Source organism: Rhinoderma darwinii, chromosome 5, assembly GCF_050947455.1.
Source record: "Rhinoderma darwinii isolate aRhiDar2 chromosome 5, aRhiDar2.hap1, whole genome shotgun sequence".
In the NCBI taxonomy this organism is placed as follows: domain Eukaryota; kingdom Metazoa; phylum Chordata; class Amphibia; order Anura; family Rhinodermatidae; genus Rhinoderma; species Rhinoderma darwinii.
This window is the reverse complement of record NC_134691.1, coordinates 190,111,840-190,135,586: the sequence shown is the minus strand read 5'-3', so window position 1 is coordinate 190,135,586 and position 23,747 is coordinate 190,111,840. Positions and strand designations below refer to the sequence as shown.

Below are 23,747 nucleotides of genomic sequence, written 5' to 3'. Positions count from 1 at the left end.
TTGCAGCGCTAAAAAAAACTATGAAAATCTCATAATCAGAATGTATATTAGCGAGTGTACTCACATACTGCTGTGAGTACACTGCTAATAATTTTTGGTTCCCACATAACCCCTTTAACCCTTTACAAGCAGCACTGTTCTCCTTCTCTATCATATTAACCATTTACAAGCAGCTGTTTTCTCCTTCTCTGGCAGATTAATCCTTTGCAAGCAGCTGTGTCCTCCTCTAACATTTTAACCCTTTACAAGCATCCTCATCCACTAGCTGGGCTGCATAATACACGTGGAAATCTTACTACATGGCTAAGAAAATACCAATATTCTGTATGATGTAAAGTTTAGGCTCCTGGCTGGAGGTAAGAAAAATGTTTCATCTGATTTTAGCTTATTTGTTACCTATTATTATGCATTGAAGAATTAATTCACCAGGTTTGAGATTCACATTTGGCAAATTTGAGAAAAATAGGGGAATTGAATCTTCTATTGTACTTTATGGACCAGCAAATAAAAAAAAGAGGCGAATTGATTCTCTCGCCCCTAAACTTGACCAGATGTGAGACCAAGACCTCACTTTGCTTTCAGATTCTATATAGAATCAGGTCCTCCGCCTGACAGTTGATATCTCCAAGAGTAGAAGAGAATCTTATGAAATTTTGAATACACTCTAGACATTAGAAATTGTGTTTTACTAAGGATATGTATTTGAAACTATTTTTAGAATCTAATCTATTGTAACTTTTTGTGCTTTTCACTGAATGTATAGGTGCTCTCCGGACATGTCTGTTTTTGACACCTTGGTGTTACTCTTCCCTTTGTCAATAGCGTACACAGTCTGACATTGCCAGTGCTGATTGGACAGTGTCAGAGTGTGTATGGACACACTATTGACAAGGGGAATGGTAACACACTGGTATCAATTATTTCATACATTTCCAGGAGGATGAAAAGAGGAACAGTACAACACAGTTTCAGAAAAAGATATTTTAGAATTATTTTATGAAAAATGCAAGTTATTACTAAAACAGACAATTTGGGATTGCGGACAGGTTTTTTTTTTATCATCTTTTCACTCATGAAATTAACAGTACATATAATTTCACAAGGTGTATCCAAAGTTGCATAACGACCCTTTCACATGGCAGTATTTGGACAGTATTTGGAGGCTAAAACCAGGAGAGGAACCTACACAGAGAAAAAGTATAGTGGAAAGATTTGTACTTCTTGAGTTTTGGACCCCCTCATTGTTTTGGCTCACAAATAGTGATATAAAATACTGACCAAAATAATGTCGTGTGAAAGGGCCTAAGACTGGTTATACATTGTAGATAGCTATCGGCTGAATGATTGTTTGGCCGGCAACTACTCCTAACAGGTCCTTCATAAAAATGTACGCTCGGCTTGGCAAGTGAGAAAGCTGCTGCTGGACTCCTTTGAAAGTGGCTTATCCCCAGATGAACAAAACTATAGGGGATGTTGAAATTCAACATGCCTGACCCTTCTCTCCCCTGGCATTTGCCATCAGGAGAGAGTCGGGACGCCACCATACACATCAGATATTCGGCCATACCCACGGGGTTCAGCCAACATACATCAATTGTGTATAGCCGCCTTAAGACTGTGTGTATATATATACACACACACACACACGCGCGCGCGTGCACACAAACACACACAACTGCGGCCTCTAATGAAACAACACTTTTGTGTAGTAACCAATATAAATATCTAAAGCAAACATTTATTTTATTGTTTTACTCTTCATGGCCACATTTCTTACTTTTAACTCAGATTAAGTGAAATGATTGTAACTTTAATATAGGAAATAAATGACAATTTTCTATAAAAAAGAAATCTGTAAAAAAAAAAGCTGAAGCAATTATCAAAGCGTATAGCTGTCAAAAAGAAATATTGATGTGGCTTATGTCTGTCAGTTTTCTTATTGTTAAGGTGCCAATCAAATACATTCAGGCCAATATTTATCAAGGCATAAGTCAGTGTATCTCAAATTGTTAATACTGTCATCCTTCATTTAACAGAAAGGACTTATAATAAAAAACACACCCTTTAAGGGAATGCCACATAGTATGAGTTATAAAACATAGAAAATGTGTGAACATCTCATAAAATCCTTTTTCCAAAGAAGCAATAACTTTTTTTGTTATCATTAGTGGTAGCACATGGGAAAAATAGTTGCATTTCTTCAGAAAAAAGCAGTTTTCAAAACGTCTTCCCAGTACATAAGGCTTTATGAGCAACAACAGCACTTTTACCACAGTGTAAGCTATACATATAAAAAGAGACCTTATGTTGAAATAGTGCAATATATTATTTATCTAAAATTCAAATAAGAAATGCAAAAATTATTGAATGTATGCAAATTCAGCTACATTATGTGGCATTTGGCCAGATAAAAAACCCATCAGTGTGTTTTTTTGGTAGAGTGCTGGTACCGATTCCTGATCACTCTCAACCCACGGAGGGGAGTCAAGAGGCTCACGCTTGATATTCTGAACAATATTATGAGCTTTAAACTGACATTGTAGCTTATAAGATTGGTCACCCTGATTCTTATCATCTGTTGCATAAAGTGAACTATTACAATCTGCCCCCTGTTGGTTTAGTATACCATCTAGGTAGTTGCACTTCTGAGGATAAAATTGAGCTGGATCCTTATTGTACAGACCTTTAAAAGGCCGACTTGTGTTTATATGGTTCATATGTGCAGCTGGAACAAAACAATGTCCTCTATGAGTAGAATGCACATGATGCTTTGGTTTCAGGCATACATTTTGCTCGCTGAGGCCCAATTCAGTTTTAAGATGAAGCCCTTCGGGGAAGTCCATCAAACTTCTTTTCGGGATATTAATCTCACTCACCCAGTCATGACCATGTAGTTTTGGGTAAGGTTCATTCCTGCTGTCCGAATCAGAGTCATTTTCAGTTTTAATGGGGATATTCAAAGGCAAACCTGAGTCATATAAGACATCTGGTGTTACAAAAGCATTTTCCATTTTTATATTATCTGTAGAGTAAGAGTCTACAGAATGCTGCTGCAGACCATGATATGCCTGGAAATTCCCAAAAACTCCACGATGTGGACGACTCGCCATGTGCACTCCAGGATGGCTTTGGTCTATGTTGTAGAAGGGCCGTCCTGATCTACTTGAGAGTGAGTTTATCAATTGGTGTCCTGACCTAGACCCAACAGGATTCTTTACTGTCCATCCACTGCTGGTGTTACAGTGATTCTGCATGCTAGGAAAATGCTTAGGTAAGTAATTTTCCTCCTGCAAAAAAGAGTCCGTCTTGGTTGTATGATACTTAATGTTCATATCTTCCATCTCATGTTTTCCCCATGGCAGATGCTGCTTCAATAGAGCTGGTGATTCACTTGAACTATTACATAGAGGAACTTCTCTTCCTTTCATACCAAGCATAGTCTGTTTTTTTATTTGGGCCTCCTCATCCCTGAAATGAATCAAATGTATAACATTACAAGACAATTATTAACTCATATTTTAGTATGTTATTGAGTAAAGCATGCAGAATAAGTAATCCTGCACAAGATATGTCATATAGCTCTCTATTAGGATTAAAGCAAACTGACATTGAGATCTTTTTAGAAATGAAACTACAAAACGTAAAAGTGGCCATATATTAGTAAATAAGAAATGAGTGATAATCAGTTTGATAATTGCATACTTGCCAACTGTCCCGAGTTTGCTGGGACTTTCCCAAATTTAAAGAGACAGTCATGGCAAATACTGTCCCGGGACTTGTCCCGGCAACTGCTACATTCAATTGTATCTGTGTCCTCAGGACGCAGATACAATTAAATATTATGGCAGTGCAGGAAAACCTTCGCTTCCTGCTCTACTATTCACTCCTCCTGGAATGAAATCCACAGATAAAGCGTTGCCAACGCGCTAGCCGGGGATTCCGCTGCAGAAGGTGCCACTGACGTCACCGCCCTTATATGGACAGTGAAGTCAGGGCTCTCTCTATGAGCGGAATTCCCAGCCTGGGCGTCAGCAACGTTTTGGCCGGGGATTTCGGCGCTCCAGGAGTAGCCCATTACTTCACTGTCCATGTTAGGGCAGTGACGTCAGGGGAACCTCCTGCATCGGAATAAAGGGCCAGAGTATTGTCAATGCCTGGCCGGGGATTCCGCTCAAAGAGCGAGCCACTGACTACGTCACTGTCCATATATGGACAATGAAGTCAGGGGCTCCTCCTGGAGTGCCGGAATCCTCGGCCAAAACGTTGCAGACGCATCGCCGAGGATTCCGCTCATAGATCGAGCCCATGACTTCACTGTTCATATATGTGCATTGACTTCAGGGGCACCTCCTGCAGCGGAATCCCCGGCCAGAGTATTGCCGATGCCTGGCCAGGGATTCCGCTCATAGAGGGAGCCACAATGGCTCTATCTACAGGGACAGGGAGGGGGTCTATGTGGCACTATATAGAGCAGGAGTATGTGGCACTATATAAAGGGGAGTTTGTGGCACTATATATAGGGGAGTTTGTGGCACTATCTACAGGGAGGTGAGTGGCACTATCTACAGGGGGGCTGTGTGTGGAATAATCTACAGGAGGGCTGTGTGTTGCATCATCCACAGGGGGGGTGTGGCATCATCTACAGGGTGTGTGTGTGGCATCATCTACAAGGGGGTATGTGGCATCATCTATGGAGGTGTGTGGCAACATCTACAGGGGGTGTGTGGAATCATTTAAAGGGGGGTGTGGCATCATCTAGAGGGGGACTGTATGGCACTATATACAGAGGGCATTGTATTATCTGCAGAGGGCACTGTGGCACTATCTACAGGGGGGCCATGTGGAACTATCTAGAGGGGGCACTATGGCATCATACCCAGGGAGCAGTGTATGGCAATATCTACAGAGAGCAGTGTGTGGCAATATCTACAGGGAGCAGTGTGTGGCAATATCTACGGGGAACAGTGTTTGGCCATATACAGGGGGCAGTGTGTGGCAATATCTACAGGGGGCCATGTGTGGCAATATCAACAGGGGACAGTATGGAGCACGATCTACAAAGGGCACTGAGTGTGGCACTAACTACGCTGGTTTTTACACTACCAGAACATCACATATGATCTAGCACTAGTGATGAAGTGAGACATCATCTGCCTGTAAACAACCAGATAAAAAGATATGTACCGGCCACCATAGTAGTTGTCAGCATAACTAGTGCAGAAATTTTGTTAGTTTTTTTGTATGCAGAAATGCTGGAAAGCCACACTCCATTAGCCACACCCATCAGATAAACTACGCCCCATAAGACACACCCACCAAAGACGCCACACCCTAAGTGTCCCTGGAAAAAAAAATCAAATGTTGGCAACTATGTAATTGTGTTTTATTTTTGGACGTGCCGGATCCATCGCATGACGGGAATCAATGGTGCCCGGTGGAGCCCATTGACTTTAATGGGTTTTGTCTGGTTTCCATCCTGGTGTCTGTCATTTTACATCTAGTGACAGCAAACATTTTAAAAATGGCGAAATTGTAAATCAAAGTACATTATAAAGTTACAGAACTTTCCATTATATAATAATTAAGCTTTAGGTGCAATTCAAACCATGTATTTTATTTTATATTAGCTGTGGGATTTCTTACCTCTGAGCTTGTTGTGGGACAACTGCATAGTCTGAGCATCCATTTCTGTAGAGTATTGGAGCGTTTGCCTCAACCCACACCCACTGGTCTTCATTTGTCCTGACTTTCACTAATGAAACTCCACTGTCACCAGCATTCATTACTATTGGAAAAGGAAAACAATAGTTTGCATTTAACCATTTAAAGAGGACCCATCATGTCCCCGGAGATGTTAGTCTGTTGTCATACCTGCATTGCTCCCCCCCCCCAATTCCTGCACCGTTTATTTCATGTTTATAGGTGCCTCAGTTCTTCTGCAATCCGCCTTCGTTCCCCTTGCATTCCGCCCGCTCAGGTAAGCGGATGGTACTCTAATTTATTAATAAATTGACAACTGGGTGATCTACACCACCCAGCGTTAACGGGGCATGAACCTAAGCCTCTCTGACGCCTCATTGACAACTGGGCAGTGAGACCGGCTAGTTTTTAGTTTTTATTATAAATTAGTAGATCATCTGCCGACATAAACAGATTGAATGCAGGGGGAACCGAGGCTGATCTGCTATTTTATAATAAAAATTAAAAACTAGGCGGTCCCACTGCCCAGTTGTCAATGAAGTGTGAACCTAAACCGCTCTGTCCTTATATGTGCCCCAGTTTAATTAGTAAAAGACATCAAATTCATTCACCAAATATTCACGGTCTGCACACAATGAATGACTTGTCTTTTTCCTCAGCAGAAAAACGGAAAACTGCCTTAAGGCTTTTAGATGACTAAGCTGTAGCAAATGTAGAAAAATATATCACAAAAACATAATGCTGTAACAAGAATTCAATATGCGTCAACAAATTATAGTGACATTGCACTCATGTATCCTTTCAAGGTGATTTTTTCTTAGTGAAATGTGATCTTATTACTTCAGTAGGCTAGAAATACTCTAGAGAAAGACATCAAGTAATGCAACCTGAATATAATGAACTGCGATATATATGTTTTGTCAACACCAGTAGAGAAACGTCAGCAGACGCATGGCATCATACCCACAGTCCTTCAACTAGCCCACATATAACAGTGTTCTATTGTCTCCCAGGCCACCTCTAATTTGGTTTTTAGTAGAGAATAATACAAATATGCTGTCAAAATCTATAAAAAAAATCAATGTCTGCAGGGCAGGAGCTCTGATAATAACATGTCCCATGATGCCTTGTATCACATAGGAAGGTGTGGCAAGAGTATATGTAGCAGAAGCTATAGTTACATAAAGCATTTCAAATTGTTAGCTGATATAGGAGAGCCTACGATGCAGGTCTAAGGTATAGGAAGATTTACAGGAGAGGCTGCAACTGTGCCTGTGAAGGAGCATGCATGTCCCATGCAGTATGTAAACTCCAGCCTAGCAGGGAGGAGCAGAGATAATTGGTTTATAATAGCCTTATATATATTCAGTGGCAACAGCAAAATACACAGGACTAAGCAAATTTATACAGTTAAGTCCAGAATTATTTGGACAATGACACAAGTTTTGGCATTTTAGCTGTTTACCAAAACATATTGAATATACAGTTATATAATGAATATGGGCTTAAAGTACAGACCCTCAGCTTTAATTTGAGGAAGGGTTTAGGATTTACAGCTCTTTAATATGTAGCTGACTCTTTTTCAAGGGACCAAAGGTAATTGGACAATTATCTCAAAAGCTATTTAATGGCTGCATGGGCTATTCTCTCGTTAATCCATCATCAATTAATCAGGTAAAAGGTCTGGAGTTGATTCCAGGTGTGGTATTTGCATTGGGAAGCTGATGCTGTGAACCCACAACATGAGGTCAAAGCAGCTCTCAATGCACGTGAAATGAAGAAATCCATCAGAGAGATAGCACAAATGTTAGGAGTGGCCAAATCAACAGTTTGGTAAATTCTTGAAAAAAAAGAGCGCTTGGTGATCTTGTGAACTTCAAAAGGCCTTTGACGTCCACGGAAGACAACAGTGGTGGATGATCGCAGAATCCTTTCCATGGTGAAGAAAAACCCATTCACAAGTGAAGAACACTCTCCTGGAAGTAGGCGTATCAGTATCTAAGTCTACCATAAAGAGAAGACTTCATGAGAGCAAATATAGAGGGTTCACCACAGGATGCAAACCATTAATCAGCCTCAAAATTAGAAAGGCCAGATTAGACCTTGCCAAACAACATCTAAAGAAGCAGCCCAGTTCTGGAACAGCATTCTCTGGACAGATGAAACTAAGATGAACCTGTACCAGAATGATGGGAGGAAGAAAATATGGAAAAGGCTTGGAACGGCTCATGATCCAAACCTACCACATCCTCTGTAAAACATGGTGGGGGCAGTGTGATCACATGGGAATGCATGGCTGCCAAAGGCACTGGGTCACTAGTGTTTATTGATGATGTGACTGAAGATAGAAGCATTCGGATGAATTCTGAAGTGTTCAGGGATATACTTTCTGCTCAGATTCAACCAAATGCAGCAAGGTTGATTGGACGTCGCTTTACAGTACAGATGGACAATGACCCTAAACATACTGCGAAAGACACCCAGGAGTTTTTTTTAAGGCAAATAAGTGGAATATTCTGCAATGGCCAAGTCAATCACCAGATCTCAACCAGATCGAGCATGCATTTCACTTGCTTAAGACAAAACTTAAGGCAGAAAGACCCACAAACAAGCAACAACTGAAGACAGCTGCAGTAAAGGCCTGGCAAAGCATCACAAAGGAGAAAACCCAGCGTTTGGTGATGTCCATGGGTTCCAGACTTCAGGCAGTCATTGCCTGCAAAGGATTCTCTACAAAGTATTAAAAAAACAACATTTTATTTATGGTAATGTTAATTTGTCCAATTACTCTTGAGACCCTGAAATGAGGAGGTTGTGTAGAAAAATGGTTGCAATTCCTAAACGTTTCACAGGATATTTTTGTTCAACCCCTTGAATTAAACCTGAAAGTCTACACTTCAATTACATCTCAGTTGTTTCATTTCAAATCCAATGTGGTGGCAGCAGAGCCCAAATCATGAAGATTGTGTCACTGTCCAAATAATTCTGGACCTAACTGTAGCTGTCACTCTTACTCCAGTTTACTGGATTGTTGCTATGCAATAGTCCATGCACATTCTTCATGATATTATATTATTTAGAGACCTACAAGAGACAGCTGTGTCATCAGATATCATTATTACAAGTGAGAAACATTGGAAACTACTTTTTTTTTTTTTACCGGAGTATCCCTTTTAATGCTGTTTCTTTAGATCAATGTCATAAATAGTTATATATCTGGTAAAGTTATGAAATATAAACTGTAAAGTTATAAAAGTTGTAACGTTATAAAATATGAATAGAAAATATTAACATACTTCTTCTATAGGACACTGCATAGTCTACTTACTTATCAACAATGTAACGCAGTTATAGGAATTTCATGGCTTTAAAAATGCTCATGTTACTAAGGGGTCGAGTGAATGGTTGATAATTGGGCACAGCACCGCTCCTCAGACCAACAATGGTTACATAGTTAGTACGGTTGAAAAAGACACATGTCCATGAAGTTCAACCAAGGGATTGGAAAAGGGAAGGGAAAAATTTATACTCTAGGGAATTATGTAAGCCTTTTTTAAAGTCATCTACTGTAGCTACTGTGACCAGCTCCCACGGTAGACTATTCCATAGATTCACAGTTCCCACAGTAAAGAAGGCTTGTCGCCTCTGCAGGTTGAACCTTTTTTTCTCCAGACGAAGGGAGTGTCCCCTTGTTTTTGAGGGGGTTTTACATGGGACAGGATTTCACCATATTTTTTGTATGTGCTATTCATATATTTCTATAAGTTAATCATGTCCCCCTTAGTCGTCTTTTTTCAAGGCTAAATTGGTTTAATTCTTTTAATCTTTCCTCATAACTTAGATTTTCCATGCCCCTTATTAACTTCGTTGCTCTTCTTTTTATTTATTCCAACTCCAGGACATCCTTTCTATGAACTGGAGCCCATAACTGAACTGCATATTCTAGATGAGGCCTCACTAATGCTTTGTAAAGTGGTAATATTACATCCCTGTCCCGTGAGTCCATGCCTCTTTTAATACACGACAATATCTTGCTGGCCTTTGAAGCAGCTGATTGACATTGCATGCTGTTATTTAGTTTATGATTTACAAGTACACCCAGATCCTTCTCAACAAGTGACTCCTCCAGTGTAGCTCCCCCTAGGACATATGATGCATGCAGGTTGTTGGTATCCAGATGCATAACTTTACATTTATCTACATTAAACTTAATTTGCCAAGTGGACGCCCAAACACGTAGTTTGTTTATATCCGCTTGCAATTCACGAACATCTTCCATATACTGAACATTACTACATAGCTTGGTGTCATCTGCAAAAATACAAATAGTGCTATTAATCCCATCCTCTATATCATTAATAACTAACTTGAATAATAGTGGGCCCAGAACTTAACACTTATAACCGGGGACCATTCAGAGTAAGAATCATTTACCACAACTCTCTGGATACGGTTCTTGGGCCAATTCTCAATCCAATTACAAACTATACTTTTTAAACCTATAGTCCTTAATTTACAACATTAGACGTCTATGAGGGACTGTGTCAAATGCCTTTGCAAAGTCCAAAAACACTATATCCACAGCGGTCCCTCTATCTAGGCTTCTGCTCACCTCTTCATAAAAACAAATCTGGTTAGTTTGACAACTTCTGTCCTTAGTAAAACCGTGCTGGCTGTCACTTCTAATACTATTTTTTGTCACATAATCCTGTTGTCCCTCAATAGCCCCTCAAACATTTTCCCCACGATGGATGTTACGCTTACTGGTCTATAATTACCCGGAGAAGACCTAGAGCCCTTTTTGAAAATAGGCACCACATTTGCCCTGCGCCAGTCCCTTGGCACTATACCAGTCACTAGAGAATCTCTAAATATTATGAAGAGGGGGACAGAAATAACTGAACTAAGCTCTTTAATAACTCTAGGGTGTAACCCATCGGGTCCCAGGGCCTTGTGTACATTTATTTTATTTAATTTAGCTTGGACCATATCTACATTCATCCAATTGAGTAGATCAACTGATATAGTAACAGCACTGGCACCGTCTACATCAGCTGCTCTTTCTTCTGTTGTATATACAGAGCTAAAGAACCCATTTAGTAACTCTGCCTTCTCTTGATCCCCTGTGACCAACTCCCCATTACCACTATCTAAGGGTCCTACATGTTCAGACCTTGGCTTTTGTCATGTTGGGTGCGTGGACCCACTGGGCCGTACCGCCTTGACGGTATGGCAGCTGGCCAACAGGACGCAGGTCACAGTCTATAGTTCGTATAGTGTACCTGTGGCAGCTCGGACAGTAGCAATGACAGGCTCGGCTGGGACTTAGGCCGCAGGCAGACGTCAGGCGTGGTGTAGCAGGACAGGCGTGGAATACAGCACAGCATGACTACAGCTCAGCACGGCACTTGACCAGGTAACACGGGATACAGGATACAGGTACAGGAACGGGGAACACTGGGATCTGGTAAACACTAGGAGACCATTTGCTAGACAAACTTAGTGTACGACAACAACGCTCAGGCATGGGAGGAAGGGGCTGGGCCCTTCTTATAGTCCAGGGTACTCATGGGCTAATTTAGACATTAACCCCTTCCCGACATTTGACTTATCCATACGCCAAAGTCAAGGTAGGGGAAGTATGGAACGGGCTCACGGAGTGAACCCACTCCATACGATGCCGGTATCCGCTGTATGTTACAGCCGACACTTCAGAGTAATGAGCGGCATCGCGCTCGAGTGCGATCCCGCTAATTTAACTCGTTAAATGCTGCGGTCAGTAAATTGTTAGAAAGAGGGGGGCTACCACCTCTAACAGCTCACCGCGCCCTCCCGCAATGCAATGGGGGGGGGGGGGCGATGGTTGCTATGGCTGCCCGGGGGCCTAATGAAGGCCCCCAGGTCCGCCATCTTTGTGCTCCTATTAAGCCCTGCCTCAGGGCTTAGTGGAAGCCTGTCAGAATCACGATATACTGCAATACTATTGTATTGCAGTATATCGTGATTCTGACAGGCTTCCACTAAGCCCTGAGGCAATACAATAGTATTGCAGTATATTGTGCAAGCGATCTAACGATCGCTGGTTGAAGTCCCCTAGGGGGACTGATAAAAAAAGTAAAAATGAGTTAAATAAAGTTTTTTTGTTTATGTAAAAAAAAAAAAAAATAAAGTTAAAAAAACCCCCCTTTTCCCATTTTCCCCCTAGAGCATAGTAAGAAAAGAAATAAATAAACATAATTGGTATCGCCGCGTCCGTAAAAGTCTGAACTATTACAATATATCATTAATTAACCCGCACGGTGAACGCCGTAAAAAAAACGCCAGAATCTCTATTTTTTTGGTCACCTCATCTCCTACAAAAAATTAAATAAAAAGTGATCAAAACGTTGAATATACACCAAAATGGTATTATTAAAAACTACTGCTTTGTCTGCAAAAAAAAAAGCTCTCATACCACTTAACAGACGGAAAAGTTAAAAAGTTATGGCTCTCGGAATTTGGCGACACATAATAAATAAACAATGGAGGAATCGCAGTTTTTTTCATTTTCTACCCCACAAATAATTTTTTTCACGTTTTCTAGTACAATATATGGCACAATAAATGGTGTTACAAAAAACTACAACTCTTCCCGCAAAAATCAAGCCCTCATAGGACTATATCAAAGGGAAAATAAAGCAGTTATGGCTTTTGGAAGGTGGGGAGGAAAAAACGAAAATGAAAATCTGAAAATGGGCTGAGGTGGGAAGGGGTTAAACTCCGATGTGTGCGCTGGCCCTTTAAGAGCTGGCACGAGCTTGCGCGCGCACCCTATGGGACTCAGCCAAGGTAAGCAGACCCATGGCTGCGGCCGTCAGGAGGTGAGTGAACCTGACAGCCCGTGGCCATGGACATGACAGTATCCAGAGCGGGAGAGAAACTTCTTCAGAAAGCTAGGAGCATTGAGGTTCTCCTCTGGTTCCCAGGACCTTTCTTCAGGATCAAACGACTTCCAATCCACCAAATAAAAGGTTCTTCCTCTTACCCTCTTGGTGTCCAAGATCTCCTTAACCTCAAAGGTGTCTGAAGGACTACTGGAGGCAACCACAGGGCTAGGAGTCTTGGTATAGCGGTTCAGAACCACCGGCTTCAGAAGGGAGACATGGAAGGAGTTGGGGATCTTGAGGGTAGGAGGCAGCCGAAGCTTGTAGGCGACAGGGTTGATCTGCTGTAGGATCTCGAAGGGTCCGAGGAACCTGGGAGAAAATTTGTATGATGGCACCCTCAGTCGGATATTCCTAGAGGACAGCCAGACCTTCGTGCCAGGGAGAAATTGAGGAGGTTCTCTTCTCCTTGTGTCTGCCTTACGTTTCATGCGGTTGACTGCCAGTAGGATGGAGGATCGAGTCTGCTGCCAGATCTGCAGGAACTCCTTAAAAGCAGTGTCAGCTGCTGGTACCTCGGACGTATCAGGTAGCGGGAGAGGAATTTGTGGGTGTTGGCCATAGACAATGAAGAACGGTGTATTCCTTGTGGACTCACTGGTGTGATTATTATCTGAGAATTCAGCCCACGGAAGCAGCTGCACCCAGTCATCATGTTGCTTGGTGATGAAGTGGCATAGGTAGTTCTCCAAGATCTGATTGATCCTCTCGACCTGGCCATTAGACTGAGGATGGTAGGCTGAGGAAAAGTCAAACTTCACACCGAGGTGTCCGCAGTGGGCTCTCCAGAACTTCGAGGTGAACTGAACCCCCCGATCAGACACAGTATGCCACGGCAAGCCATGCAGGCGGAAGATGTGTTGGATGAAAAGCTTGGCCAGTTGAGGAGCAGAAGGAAGGCCGGTTAGAGGAACGAAGTGGGCCATTTTCGAAAATTGATCCACCACCACCCAGACAGTACTGCATCCTGCAGAGGGAGGCAGGTCAGTAATGAAGTCCATAGCTATATGCTGCCATGGAGCATCGGGCAGCGGCTGGAGCAGACCAGCAGGTCTAGAGTGAGCAACCTTGTTAGCTGCACACACTGAGCAGGAAGAAACAAAGTCCATAATGTCTTTGGGCAGCGTGGGCCACAAGAAATGACGGGCAATCAGGTCTCGGGTCTTACGGGTACCCGTGTGACCTGCCAGTCTAGAGCAGTGTCCCCAGCAGAGGATTCTCCATCTGTCAGCCAGGCGCACAAGTGTCCTCCCCGGAGGGATGTCTTTAACTTGCAAGGGGTTGACAGAGACAATGCAAGACGGATCAATAATATTTTGTGGAATCTCCATGGTGTCCTCTGTCTCGAATGACCTGCACAAGGCATCGGCCCTCACATTCTTATCAGCCAGGCAATAATGGAGCTCAAACTGGAACCAGTAAAGAGCAACGACCACCTGGCCTGACGAGGGTTCAGCCGTTGGGCCTCCTGGAGATAGGTGAGATCAAGATGGGGTGAGCTACACCCTCTAGTAGATGTCTCCACTCCTCCAGGGCCAATTTGATGGCCAGTAACTCCCGATCCCCAATCGAGTAGTTTCTTTCTGCGGAAGAGAAGAGCTTAGAGAAATATCCACATACCATTGACTTGCCCTTGGAACCTCTCTGGAACAGGAGTGCACCAGCACTGACGGATGAGAACTGTCGAAAAACATCTGGATGATGGAGGATAGAGGCTGACGTTAAGGCACTCTTCAGGCTATTGAATGCGGACTCTGCCTCAGGAGTCCACACCTTGGCGTTCATGCCCTTCTTGGTGAGGTTAGAGATAGGAGATGTCAGTGAGGAGAAATTTGGAATGAACTGTCTGTAAAAATTAGCGAATCCCAGAAAGCGCTGTATGGCCCTCAAGCCTTGAGGGCGTGGCCATTCCAGGACGGATTTTACCTTTTCAGGATCCATCCTGAGACCTATATTCGAGACGATGTAGCCCAGGAAGGGTAGAGCATCTTTCACAAACACGCACTTCTCCAACTTGGCGTACAGACGATTCTCCCTTAACCGCAGCAAAACTTGACGGACATGTCTCTGATGAGTCATAGGATCTGGAGAAAAAATCAAGATGTCATCAAGATAGACCACAACACAAACATAGAGGAGGTCACGGAAGATGTCATTAACGAACTCCTGGAAGACCGCGTGAGGATTACACAGGCCGAAGGGCATTACTAGATATTCATAGTGTCCAATTCGGTTGTTAAATGCAGTCTTCCATTCGTCACCCCGGCGAATCCGGATTAGGTTGTAAGCCCCACGCAGGTCTAGTTTGGAAAAAATCTTGGCACCACGTATACGATCAAACAGTTTTGAGATCATCGGCAACGGATACTTATTTTTCACCGTGATCTGGTTGAGACCCCGGTAGTCAATACAAAGACGCAGGGAACTATCCTTTTTCTTGACTAAGAAGAACCCGGCTCCTGCCGGGGAGGAGAACGAATCCGTAGCAGACAACGGTTGTGACAATCAGGGCCCCACTGGGGAACCTCTCCAGAGTTCCAGTCCAGGACTGGGGCATGTAGTCGGAGCCAAGGCAGGCCCAGCAGCACGGGGTTAACGGCCTTGGACAAGACGAAGAACAATAGAAGCTCAGAGTGGAGAACTCCCACTTGGAGCCTCAGCGGCTTGGTCACAGCTATAACTGGGTCTGGCAAAGGTACTCCATTTACTGATGCAACCATCCTCTCCAGAGGGGTTATGGGCAATTGGAGAATATCCACCAGGTCTCTACGAATGAAATTAGCAGCAGATCTAGAGTCCAGATACGCAGAGACTCAATGCGTTTTCTCGCCGGAAACTCTGGTCACGGATATGGACAATTTAGACAGAAGTCCTTCTTTACCCAAGGTTGTCTCACCTACCAACCCTAGGCTTTGGGGCTTTTGGGGACACAGACTCTCAAGACCGAGGCCGCAATATAGACAGAGTGCCGAAGTGTGTCTGCGTTCTCTCTCCTGGGTAGATAGCCCAAACTGGTCCATCCTCACAGACTCCAAGGGAGGATCGGCATCTGAAGACAACAGGGGTTGCTGCAAAGTAGGAAGCGGACTAGGAAGGTCTTCCTCCCGATGAGCCTCTTGGAGCTGTTCTCGGATCCTTATGTCAATCCGGGCGGCCAGAAGGATGAGGTCATCCAGGGTAGACGGAAGATCAGGTCAGCCAGGGTAGACGGGAGATCTCAAGCGGCAAGCTCGTCCTTAATCTTAGGAGACAGTCCCTGCCAGAATGTAGCCACCAGGGCCTCATTGTTCCACACCAATTCCCTAGAAAGAGGGCGGAAGTGGATGGCATACTCGCGTACGGAGGTGTCTCCTTGGCGTAGCTTCAGAAAGGAGGCTGCTGCAGACGAGACTCGTCCAGGCTCCTCAAACACCGTGCAAAATGTCCGGAGGAACCCCTGGAAGTCACGGGTCTCTGGTCCTTGTCTCTCCCAGATAGGATTCGCCCATGCAAGGGTCCTGCCAGTGAGGAGAGAGATGATGAAAGCGACCCTTGCGCCATCAGATGAAAATGCCCTTGCATACAGGCTGAAATGGATCTGGTACTGGTTCAAAAATCCACAACAGGTCCCCGCGTCTCCATCATAGCGGTCAGGAAGTGTCAAAGAAAATCGATAATCCACACTGCCAGGAGGTGTAGTAGGGGGAACGACAGCTTGTGCCTCCTGCCGACGTGCGAGAATGTTCAAGGCCTGGAGGAGTTGGTCCTGTCGAGACCAGAGGTCCAGCATATCCGTCCGCATCTCTTGTGACATCTTGGTCTTGTATCGACCAACGGTGTACATGGCCTGAGCGTACTGTGCGTGGACCCACTGGGCCGTACCGCCTTGATGGTATGGCAGCTAGCCAACAGGACGCAGGTCACAGTCTATAGTTCGTATAGTGCACCTGTGGCAGCTCGGACAGTAGCAATGACAGGCTCGGCTGGGACTTCGGTAGCAGGCAGACGTCAGGCGTGGTGTAGTAGGACAGGCGTGGAATACAGCACAGCACGCCTACAGCTCAGCACGGCACTTGACCAGGTAGCTCGGAATACAGGATACAGGTACAGGAATGTGAAACACTGGGAACTGGGAAACATTCGGAGACGATTTGCTAGAGAAGCGTAGGGTACAACAACAACGCTAGGGCATGGGAGGAAAGGGCTGGGCCCTTCTTATAGTCCAGTGTACTCATGGGCTAATTTAGACAGTAAACTCCGGTGAGCGCGCTGGCCCATTAAGAGCGAGCACGAGCGTGCGTGCGCACCCTACGGTACCCGGCCAAGGTAAGCGTAAGTGAGCTCTGGCGTCTCCTGAGGAGGAGACTGGGGCCAGCGCTCGCAGACCCATGGCTGCGGCCATCAGGAGGGGAATGAACCTGACGGTCCGCGGCCATGGACATGACCGCTTTTTTGCATTTATATACTTGAAGGATTTTTTGGGATTTGTTTTACTATCCTTGGCCATCTGCCTTTCATTTTGTATTTTTGCTGATTTTATTACCTTTTTACAGATTTTATTAAGCTCTTTATAATTTACAAAGGCTACAGCTGTACCCTCAAATTTGTATTTTTCAAATGCCTTTTTTTTGTCATGTATTGCCCTTTTTACAGAAGGTGTAAGCCATGTGGGGTTTAATTTTAGTCGTTTATACTTGTTACCTATAGGAATACATTTTGCACTATTATTACCCAAAGTAGATTTGAAAATTTCCCATTTATCATTTGTACCATTATTTGACATTAGTTGTTCCCAGTCTATATCCTGAATTGCAGCCCTCATCCTGGGGAAATCCGCCTTCTTAAAATTAAGTGTTTTTGCCCTCCCAGCCTGTGTTTATTTTTTACAGTATAGGTAAAATATAACTATGTTGTGATCACTGTTACCAAGGTTTTCACGAACATTGACGTTCCCAACAAGCTCTGCATTATTAGAAATGACCAGATCCAACAGAGCTTCACCTCTAGTCAGGTCTTCCACAAAATGGCCCATAAAATTTTCCTGCAACAGGTTAAGGAAATTTCTCCCCTTTGCAGTTGAAGCCAAACCATGACACCAATTAATATCCCAGTAATTAAAATCTCCCATTATCACTACTGTACCAGCCTGTGCAGCTCGCTCCATTTGTTTATATATTTGACCTTCTATCTCTTCAGTTATATTAGGGTGTCTATTAGGGTGTCTATAGATTACACCAAAAGTAATTTTTTCAGTGTTTACCTCCCTTTGTAATTCCACCCACAAGGTTTCAATCTCCTCACAATCTTCACCCACTAATGTCTCTTTCACACTCACTTCTCACATACAGACATACACCACCGCCTTTCCTATATGCCCTGTCTTTCCAAACCAGTGTAAAACCCTGTAGATTTACAGCCCAGTCATGTGAAGAGTCTAGCCATGTTTCAGCAACACCAACTATATCTATATCTTCCTCCAGTACCAAGGCCTCAAGCTCCCCCATTTTGCTTGCTAGACTTCTGGTATTTGTGAACATAAACTTTAACTTGCCTTTAATTTTTTCACTTTGAGTTTCAGAAATGTGATTATTTGACATTATTTGGGCATTTTTATTTTCATTGCTGTTTTGTAACAAAAGGATCTCCCTATCCTGTTGTCTAGTCCTCTCCCCACAGTCTATTTCTCCCCACACCAATATAGTCTGACCCCTCTCTAACCTGACTACCCCTTAATTTCTACATTGACCTCCCTCCTCATTCCTAGTTTAAATACTCCGCCACCCCAGCTAGAATTCTCTCCCCAGCACAGCGGACCCCATTCCATTTAGGTGTAAATCATCTGCAGAATACAGTTTGTACCCCAATTAAAAGTCAGCCCAGTGCTCTCGGAACCCAAAGCTTTATCCTCTACACCAAGACTTAAGCCATGCATTAAACTCCCTGGGTTAAAGTAATGTAAAGTAATTTATCATATCCTCCCATAACCATATGTAATTTATGAAATTAGAAATGAGAATGGATTGTGTATATCTTTGTACTATATGCATTGCTTTAAAAAATGGATATTTAAAAAAAAAAAAAATTACAAAAAGTACAAACCTTTATAAATCAGCTCTTAAAGGGTTATTACCATCACAGAAAGTAGGACTGATGGACACCCACCACCTGAATAGAAGCGATTCTTGCCACCGACTGTGCAGGGAACTGCAGCAAAGCCCTATTCATTTCAATGGATCTGTGCTGCAGTTCCCAATGAAGTGGGTGGCCGGGAGCACCACTGAGCAGGGCTAAAGTGTCTCGAATTCTGCGGGACAGTCCCAGATTCTGGGCGGTGCCCCGCTGTCCCGGGCAGCTGGTGGTATGTCCTGGTGTCAACTGTATCTTCTTCCTCAGGACGCAGATACAGTTGAACCCAGTCAGCATTAGTACAGACAGAGGAGCAGAGGGAGCTCCTCCACCCCTCGAGGATTCCCCAGTCACTGTGCTACTTTAAGTGTTGAGCCCGGGGAAGCCCCCTGACGTTACTGTCCATATATGGACAGTGATGTCAGTGACTCTTCCAGGAGCGGAATCCCCTGCCAAAGTGTTGCCGACGCTCTGGCTGGGGATTCCGCTCCTAGAGGGATCCCCTGATGTCACTGTCCATATATGGACAGTGACGTCAGGTGCTACTCTGGAGCAAAAGCCCCATCCACAGCATGGCCAATGCTCTGGCTGGGGATTCCGCTCCTAGAGGGAGCGCCAATGGCGCTATCGACAGGGGGGTAGTGCTATGTACAGGGGGGTGGCTCTATCTTCAAGGGGGTGTGGCAATATCTACATGGGCACTGAGGCAGTATATAGGGGCACTATCTACAGGGGACACTGGCACTATCTACATAGGCACTGTGTGTGGCACTATATACATGGGTACTGTGGCATTATCTACATGGGCACTGGCACTTTATATGTGGGCACTGGCACTAGGGGCAGTTAAGGGGGCATTATACTGTATAAGGGCAGCTAAGGCGGCATTATACTGTATGGGGCAGCCATTAGGCATTATACTGTATGGGGGAAGCTAGGGGGCATTATACTGTATAAGGGCAGCTATGTGGGCATTATACTGTATGGGGCAGCTATGAGAGAATTATGCTGTATGGGGCAGTTATGGGGCATTATTCTGTATAGGGGCAGCTATGGGGGCATTATACTGTATGGGGCAGTTATGGGGCATTATTCTGTATAGGGGCAGCTATGGGGCATTATGCTGTATGGGGACAGCTTTGGGCAGCTATGGGGGCAGCTAGAGGGCATTATGTTGTATGGAGCAGCTATGGGGCATTATGCTGTATGGAGGAATTTGGGCATTATATTGCATGGAGGCATCTGTGTGGGCATTATACTGCATGGGAGCATCTGTGTGGGCATTATACTGTACGGGGCATCTGTGTTGGCTTTATACTGTATGGGTGCATCTATGGGGGACATTATACTGTATGGTAGCAGCTATGGGGGCATTATACAGTATAGTGGCAGCTAGAGGGTATTTTACAGTCTGGGGGCAGCTAGAGGGCATTATACTGTGTTGGAGGCACTATTGGAGCATGATACTGTGTGGGCTGAACTGGGTGTGTATGGGTGGGATTAGAGGCGTGGCTTAAAAGGGAGAAAATATATGCTATACTTGAAAGTTGGGATGTATGCTAAAGCAGCGATACGACCCCTTCAATCACAGGATCAGAAAGTGATGGAATAACCCTTTAGACAGCATTGTGTTAGTCTTTCAGTATGTAATTTTTTATTGTATCACAAAAATCTTAATTGGGTTTTTAGATCTTTAAGAGCCTAAGCGTTGATACATACATTTAATTTGGTTCTCTGTATTATGTAACATATTTGAGAAGCATGCCCCCTGGTGGTCATTTCTTCCATTGTTTTCCACTTCAATACTGGGGAACGCTTTTTCTCTGTATGGAAAAATAAAATCATTTAATAGGGCAGGGGCATTACATTACAATTAAAAAGAAACGGGTCATCAAATAGGCTCCCCTCCTAAGTATTTTATAATACTCTCTTTCTACATGTTGCTATAATTAAGAGTCACATGAAATTTGTTGCATGAAATGTATTTTAGTTTCCCCCAACCTGCTGTCCAAATACCCACTTTTTCATTATATGCGGGAAGAAAGGTCTAAGAACTGTAGATCTTTTCCTCCCTTTCAATTAACCTGAACATGCATAGTAAAATAATACCTTTAAAAGGTATACAAAGATTTTTTTAATAAATCAATGTTTTTTATGGGTTATTAAACAACTTTTAAATTGTCTTTTATTGCAGCTTCTGTGTCCTTTATACATACAAGCTGTATGGTTCTGTCTGAGCTGCGTCCGTTAGTTCAGGTAAATGGATGGCTCGGCTGAAAGCTGGTCCTGCGTGTTTCTCACACACAGGATCCAGCTAATAATGATGACATCTAAGGGTACGGCCACACGGAGCGGCCCTGACACGGTTGCAACGTGGCCAACAACCGCGCTGGCACTATGTAGGAGCGGCTGTCAAATACCAGGTTCAGGGGTATTCCGGTTACATCCGCATGCGCACTACCGCTCCATTCATTCTCTATGGGAGCGCCGGAGATAGCCAATTTTGCAGAGGGATGGTTTACCCGCGTTAACATGCGGCCACTAACAGGCTGTTTGACAGCCGCACCGAACATGGTGCCGGCGCAGTTGTTAGCCGCTTTGCGACCGTGACAGGGCCGCTCTGTGTGGCCCTACCCTTAGTTCATCAACTTGTGATTGTTATTAGCTGGATCCTGTGGGATCCTTTCATCTGAGCCGTTAGTTTACGACGGAATTGCCTTTGACAGAACAATACAGCTTCTATGTATAAAGCAAACATAGGAACTGTATCTTAAAAAGTAAAATCATTTTTTCATAAAAGTCAGCCATTTTTCGGATTTTCACTTTCGTTATTTTCTCCCCACATTCCAAATAGCTTTTTAATTTTTGCCACTTAAGGGCTTGTTTTTTGCAACCTCATTTATTGTACCATATAATGTAGTGGGAAACTGGGAAAAAATATTTGTGGGGTGGAATAGGAAAAAAACGATTCCTTAATCATTTGGGGAGGTTTGTTTTTACGGTGTTCACGATGCGATAAAAACTGCATGTTAACTTTATTGTGTGGGTCAATACGATTACAGCGATACCAAATTTATATCGTTTTTTTCTGTTTTACTACTTTTACAAGGAAAAAACTTATTGTTAAAAATAAGATTTAAGTTTTGTCGCCATATTCTGAGACCCATAACGTTTTATTTTTCCGTCGATTGAGCGATATGTGGGCTTATTTTTTGCAGGGTAAGCTGTAGTTTCTATTGGTACCATTTTGGGCTACATGAGACTTTTTGATCATTTTTTGTGGGAGATGAAGTCACCAAAAAACAGCGATTCTGGCGTTTTTAATGGGTTTTGTTTTTACAGCGTTCACCATGCGGACTAAATAATGATATATTGTAATAGTTCCGACTTTTATGGAACAGTCGATACCAGTTATGTTTAATTTTTTTTTACTTTGTGCTTGAGGGAAAATGGGAAAAGGTTTTTTTTTTTATCTTTTAATTTTTTTCTTTTTTTTATTTATTAAAAAAACTTTATTTTACTGTTTTTTTATTTTTTTACTTCTCCCCCCCTAGGGGACATGAACCAGCGATAGTTGGCACGATATACTGAAATACTAATGTATTGCAGTATATCGTAATACTGACAGTCTCCTATGAAGCCCTGATAGGAGTACAAAGATAGCGGACTTGGGGACCTTCATCGGGCCCCCAGGCTGCCATGCCAACCAATGGCGCTCCCCCGATCGTGTAGCGGGGGGCCGTTGGAACATTACAGGGGGCTGTCCCCCTGTTTCTAGTCATTTAAATGCCACGGTCGCTATTGACAGCGGCATTTAACGGGTTAAACTAGCAGGATCGCGCTCGAGTGGGATCCCACTCGTTACCCTGAAGTGTAGGCTGTAACACACAGCCGACACACTCGCTCTATGGAACGGGCTCAGCCCGTGAGCCTGCTCCATACTCCCCCACACGACGTGCGCTGTATATATACGGCCGATATCGGGAAGGGGGAATTAATACCGGTCAAGAAAAAGTTTTTGGGGAGCTTTATTAATGCTGTCATAGGAAGTATACATTTGCAAGACTATAAAAATTGCTCCAAGTTTATCAAAATGGTGCCCAGGTCAGGATATTTTGCAGAACTCACTAAGCATGTTATACATCTCTGTAACTCATTGCTGGAGAACATGCACACCAATAATTTTTGCCCAAAAAATGGTGCACGTCTATAAATGATCCATGTTCTTTTTCTAGACATTTTTTTTTAAACGGTAGAGAGCAAAGGTGAATGCGACAGAATACGCCAAAATCTTCCCCATATTTTTGTGTTTCTCACTGTACATTTAAAATCATTGGTTAATTTAATTCAGTTATGTTAAATGTTTCCTAAAATGGCAAGCACAAAGCAAAGAATTGAATAAAAATGTGATTTACATGTTTTCCGTGTTGGAAGGCGCACCAGGTTTTTTCTGTGTCTTCACAAGCACGCTCTTCATTTTCATTTCAGTGATAGGTGGAAGCAGAAGTGGCACGGCTATGCAGAACAATGCCATCTGTGGCGAGACACTGGATCCTGGAGATGCTTTCTTCTTCTGGCCAAAGAGGAACTTCAGCTTACCTTCAAACTGCATCGTCTGCACCACATAAAAGATATAACCATGGAAGAGGGTATTAACAAAAGGATGTGGATCTTAATAAAAAAAACACCTCACTTTCTGCTCCTCCGTGCAAAGTTATGCATCTTTAACATTGCTACATACATGTATTAAATTGCACAGTTCTAGATATATGATATATAAATAATTACCACCAGTAGATGGGGATGTTGTATAATTCTCCCCTATCCATTGAGATTCAGAATATTTTGTGTTCCTATAAATGTTATTTAGAAATTTAATAAAGCAGTTACGCTATGCATCTTGGAAAAGTATATTTATAGCATAATACAATGTTCCATGCCTGGTGTACATACAGATATATATATATGGACCTTTATGGTCCATTATTGTGTCAGAACCTGGGCCCACCGGAGGATCCA

General features: G+C 43.3%; 1 protein-coding gene and 1 long non-coding RNA gene across 2 annotated transcripts in view; one reads left to right on the top strand and one right to left on the bottom strand.

Moving 5' to 3' along the window:
- Positions 1-201: 201 nt before the first annotated feature.
- Positions 202-23,606, top strand: LOC142652817 (uncharacterized). The gene is made up of 3 exons (XR_012847938.1): positions 202-356; positions 3,029-3,271; positions 23,217-23,606. It is a non-coding gene; the product is annotated as an uncharacterized LOC142652817 (long non-coding RNA).
- The window catches only part of AHRR (aryl hydrocarbon receptor repressor), a 279,804-nt gene continuing 257,929 nt past the window's right edge, over positions 1,873-23,747 (bottom strand). The window contains exons 9-12 of the mRNA XM_075828497.1: positions 23,144-23,343; positions 20,448-20,551; positions 5,644-5,785; positions 1,873-3,468 (exon numbers count right to left, since the gene is read on the bottom strand). Of these exons, the coding sequence (XP_075684612.1) occupies positions 2,361-3,468; positions 5,644-5,785; positions 20,448-20,551; positions 23,144-23,343 (1,554 nt within the window). The 3' untranslated portion in view covers positions 1,873-2,360. The remainder of the gene's footprint in view (positions 3,469-5,643; positions 5,786-20,447; positions 20,552-23,143; positions 23,344-23,747) is intronic.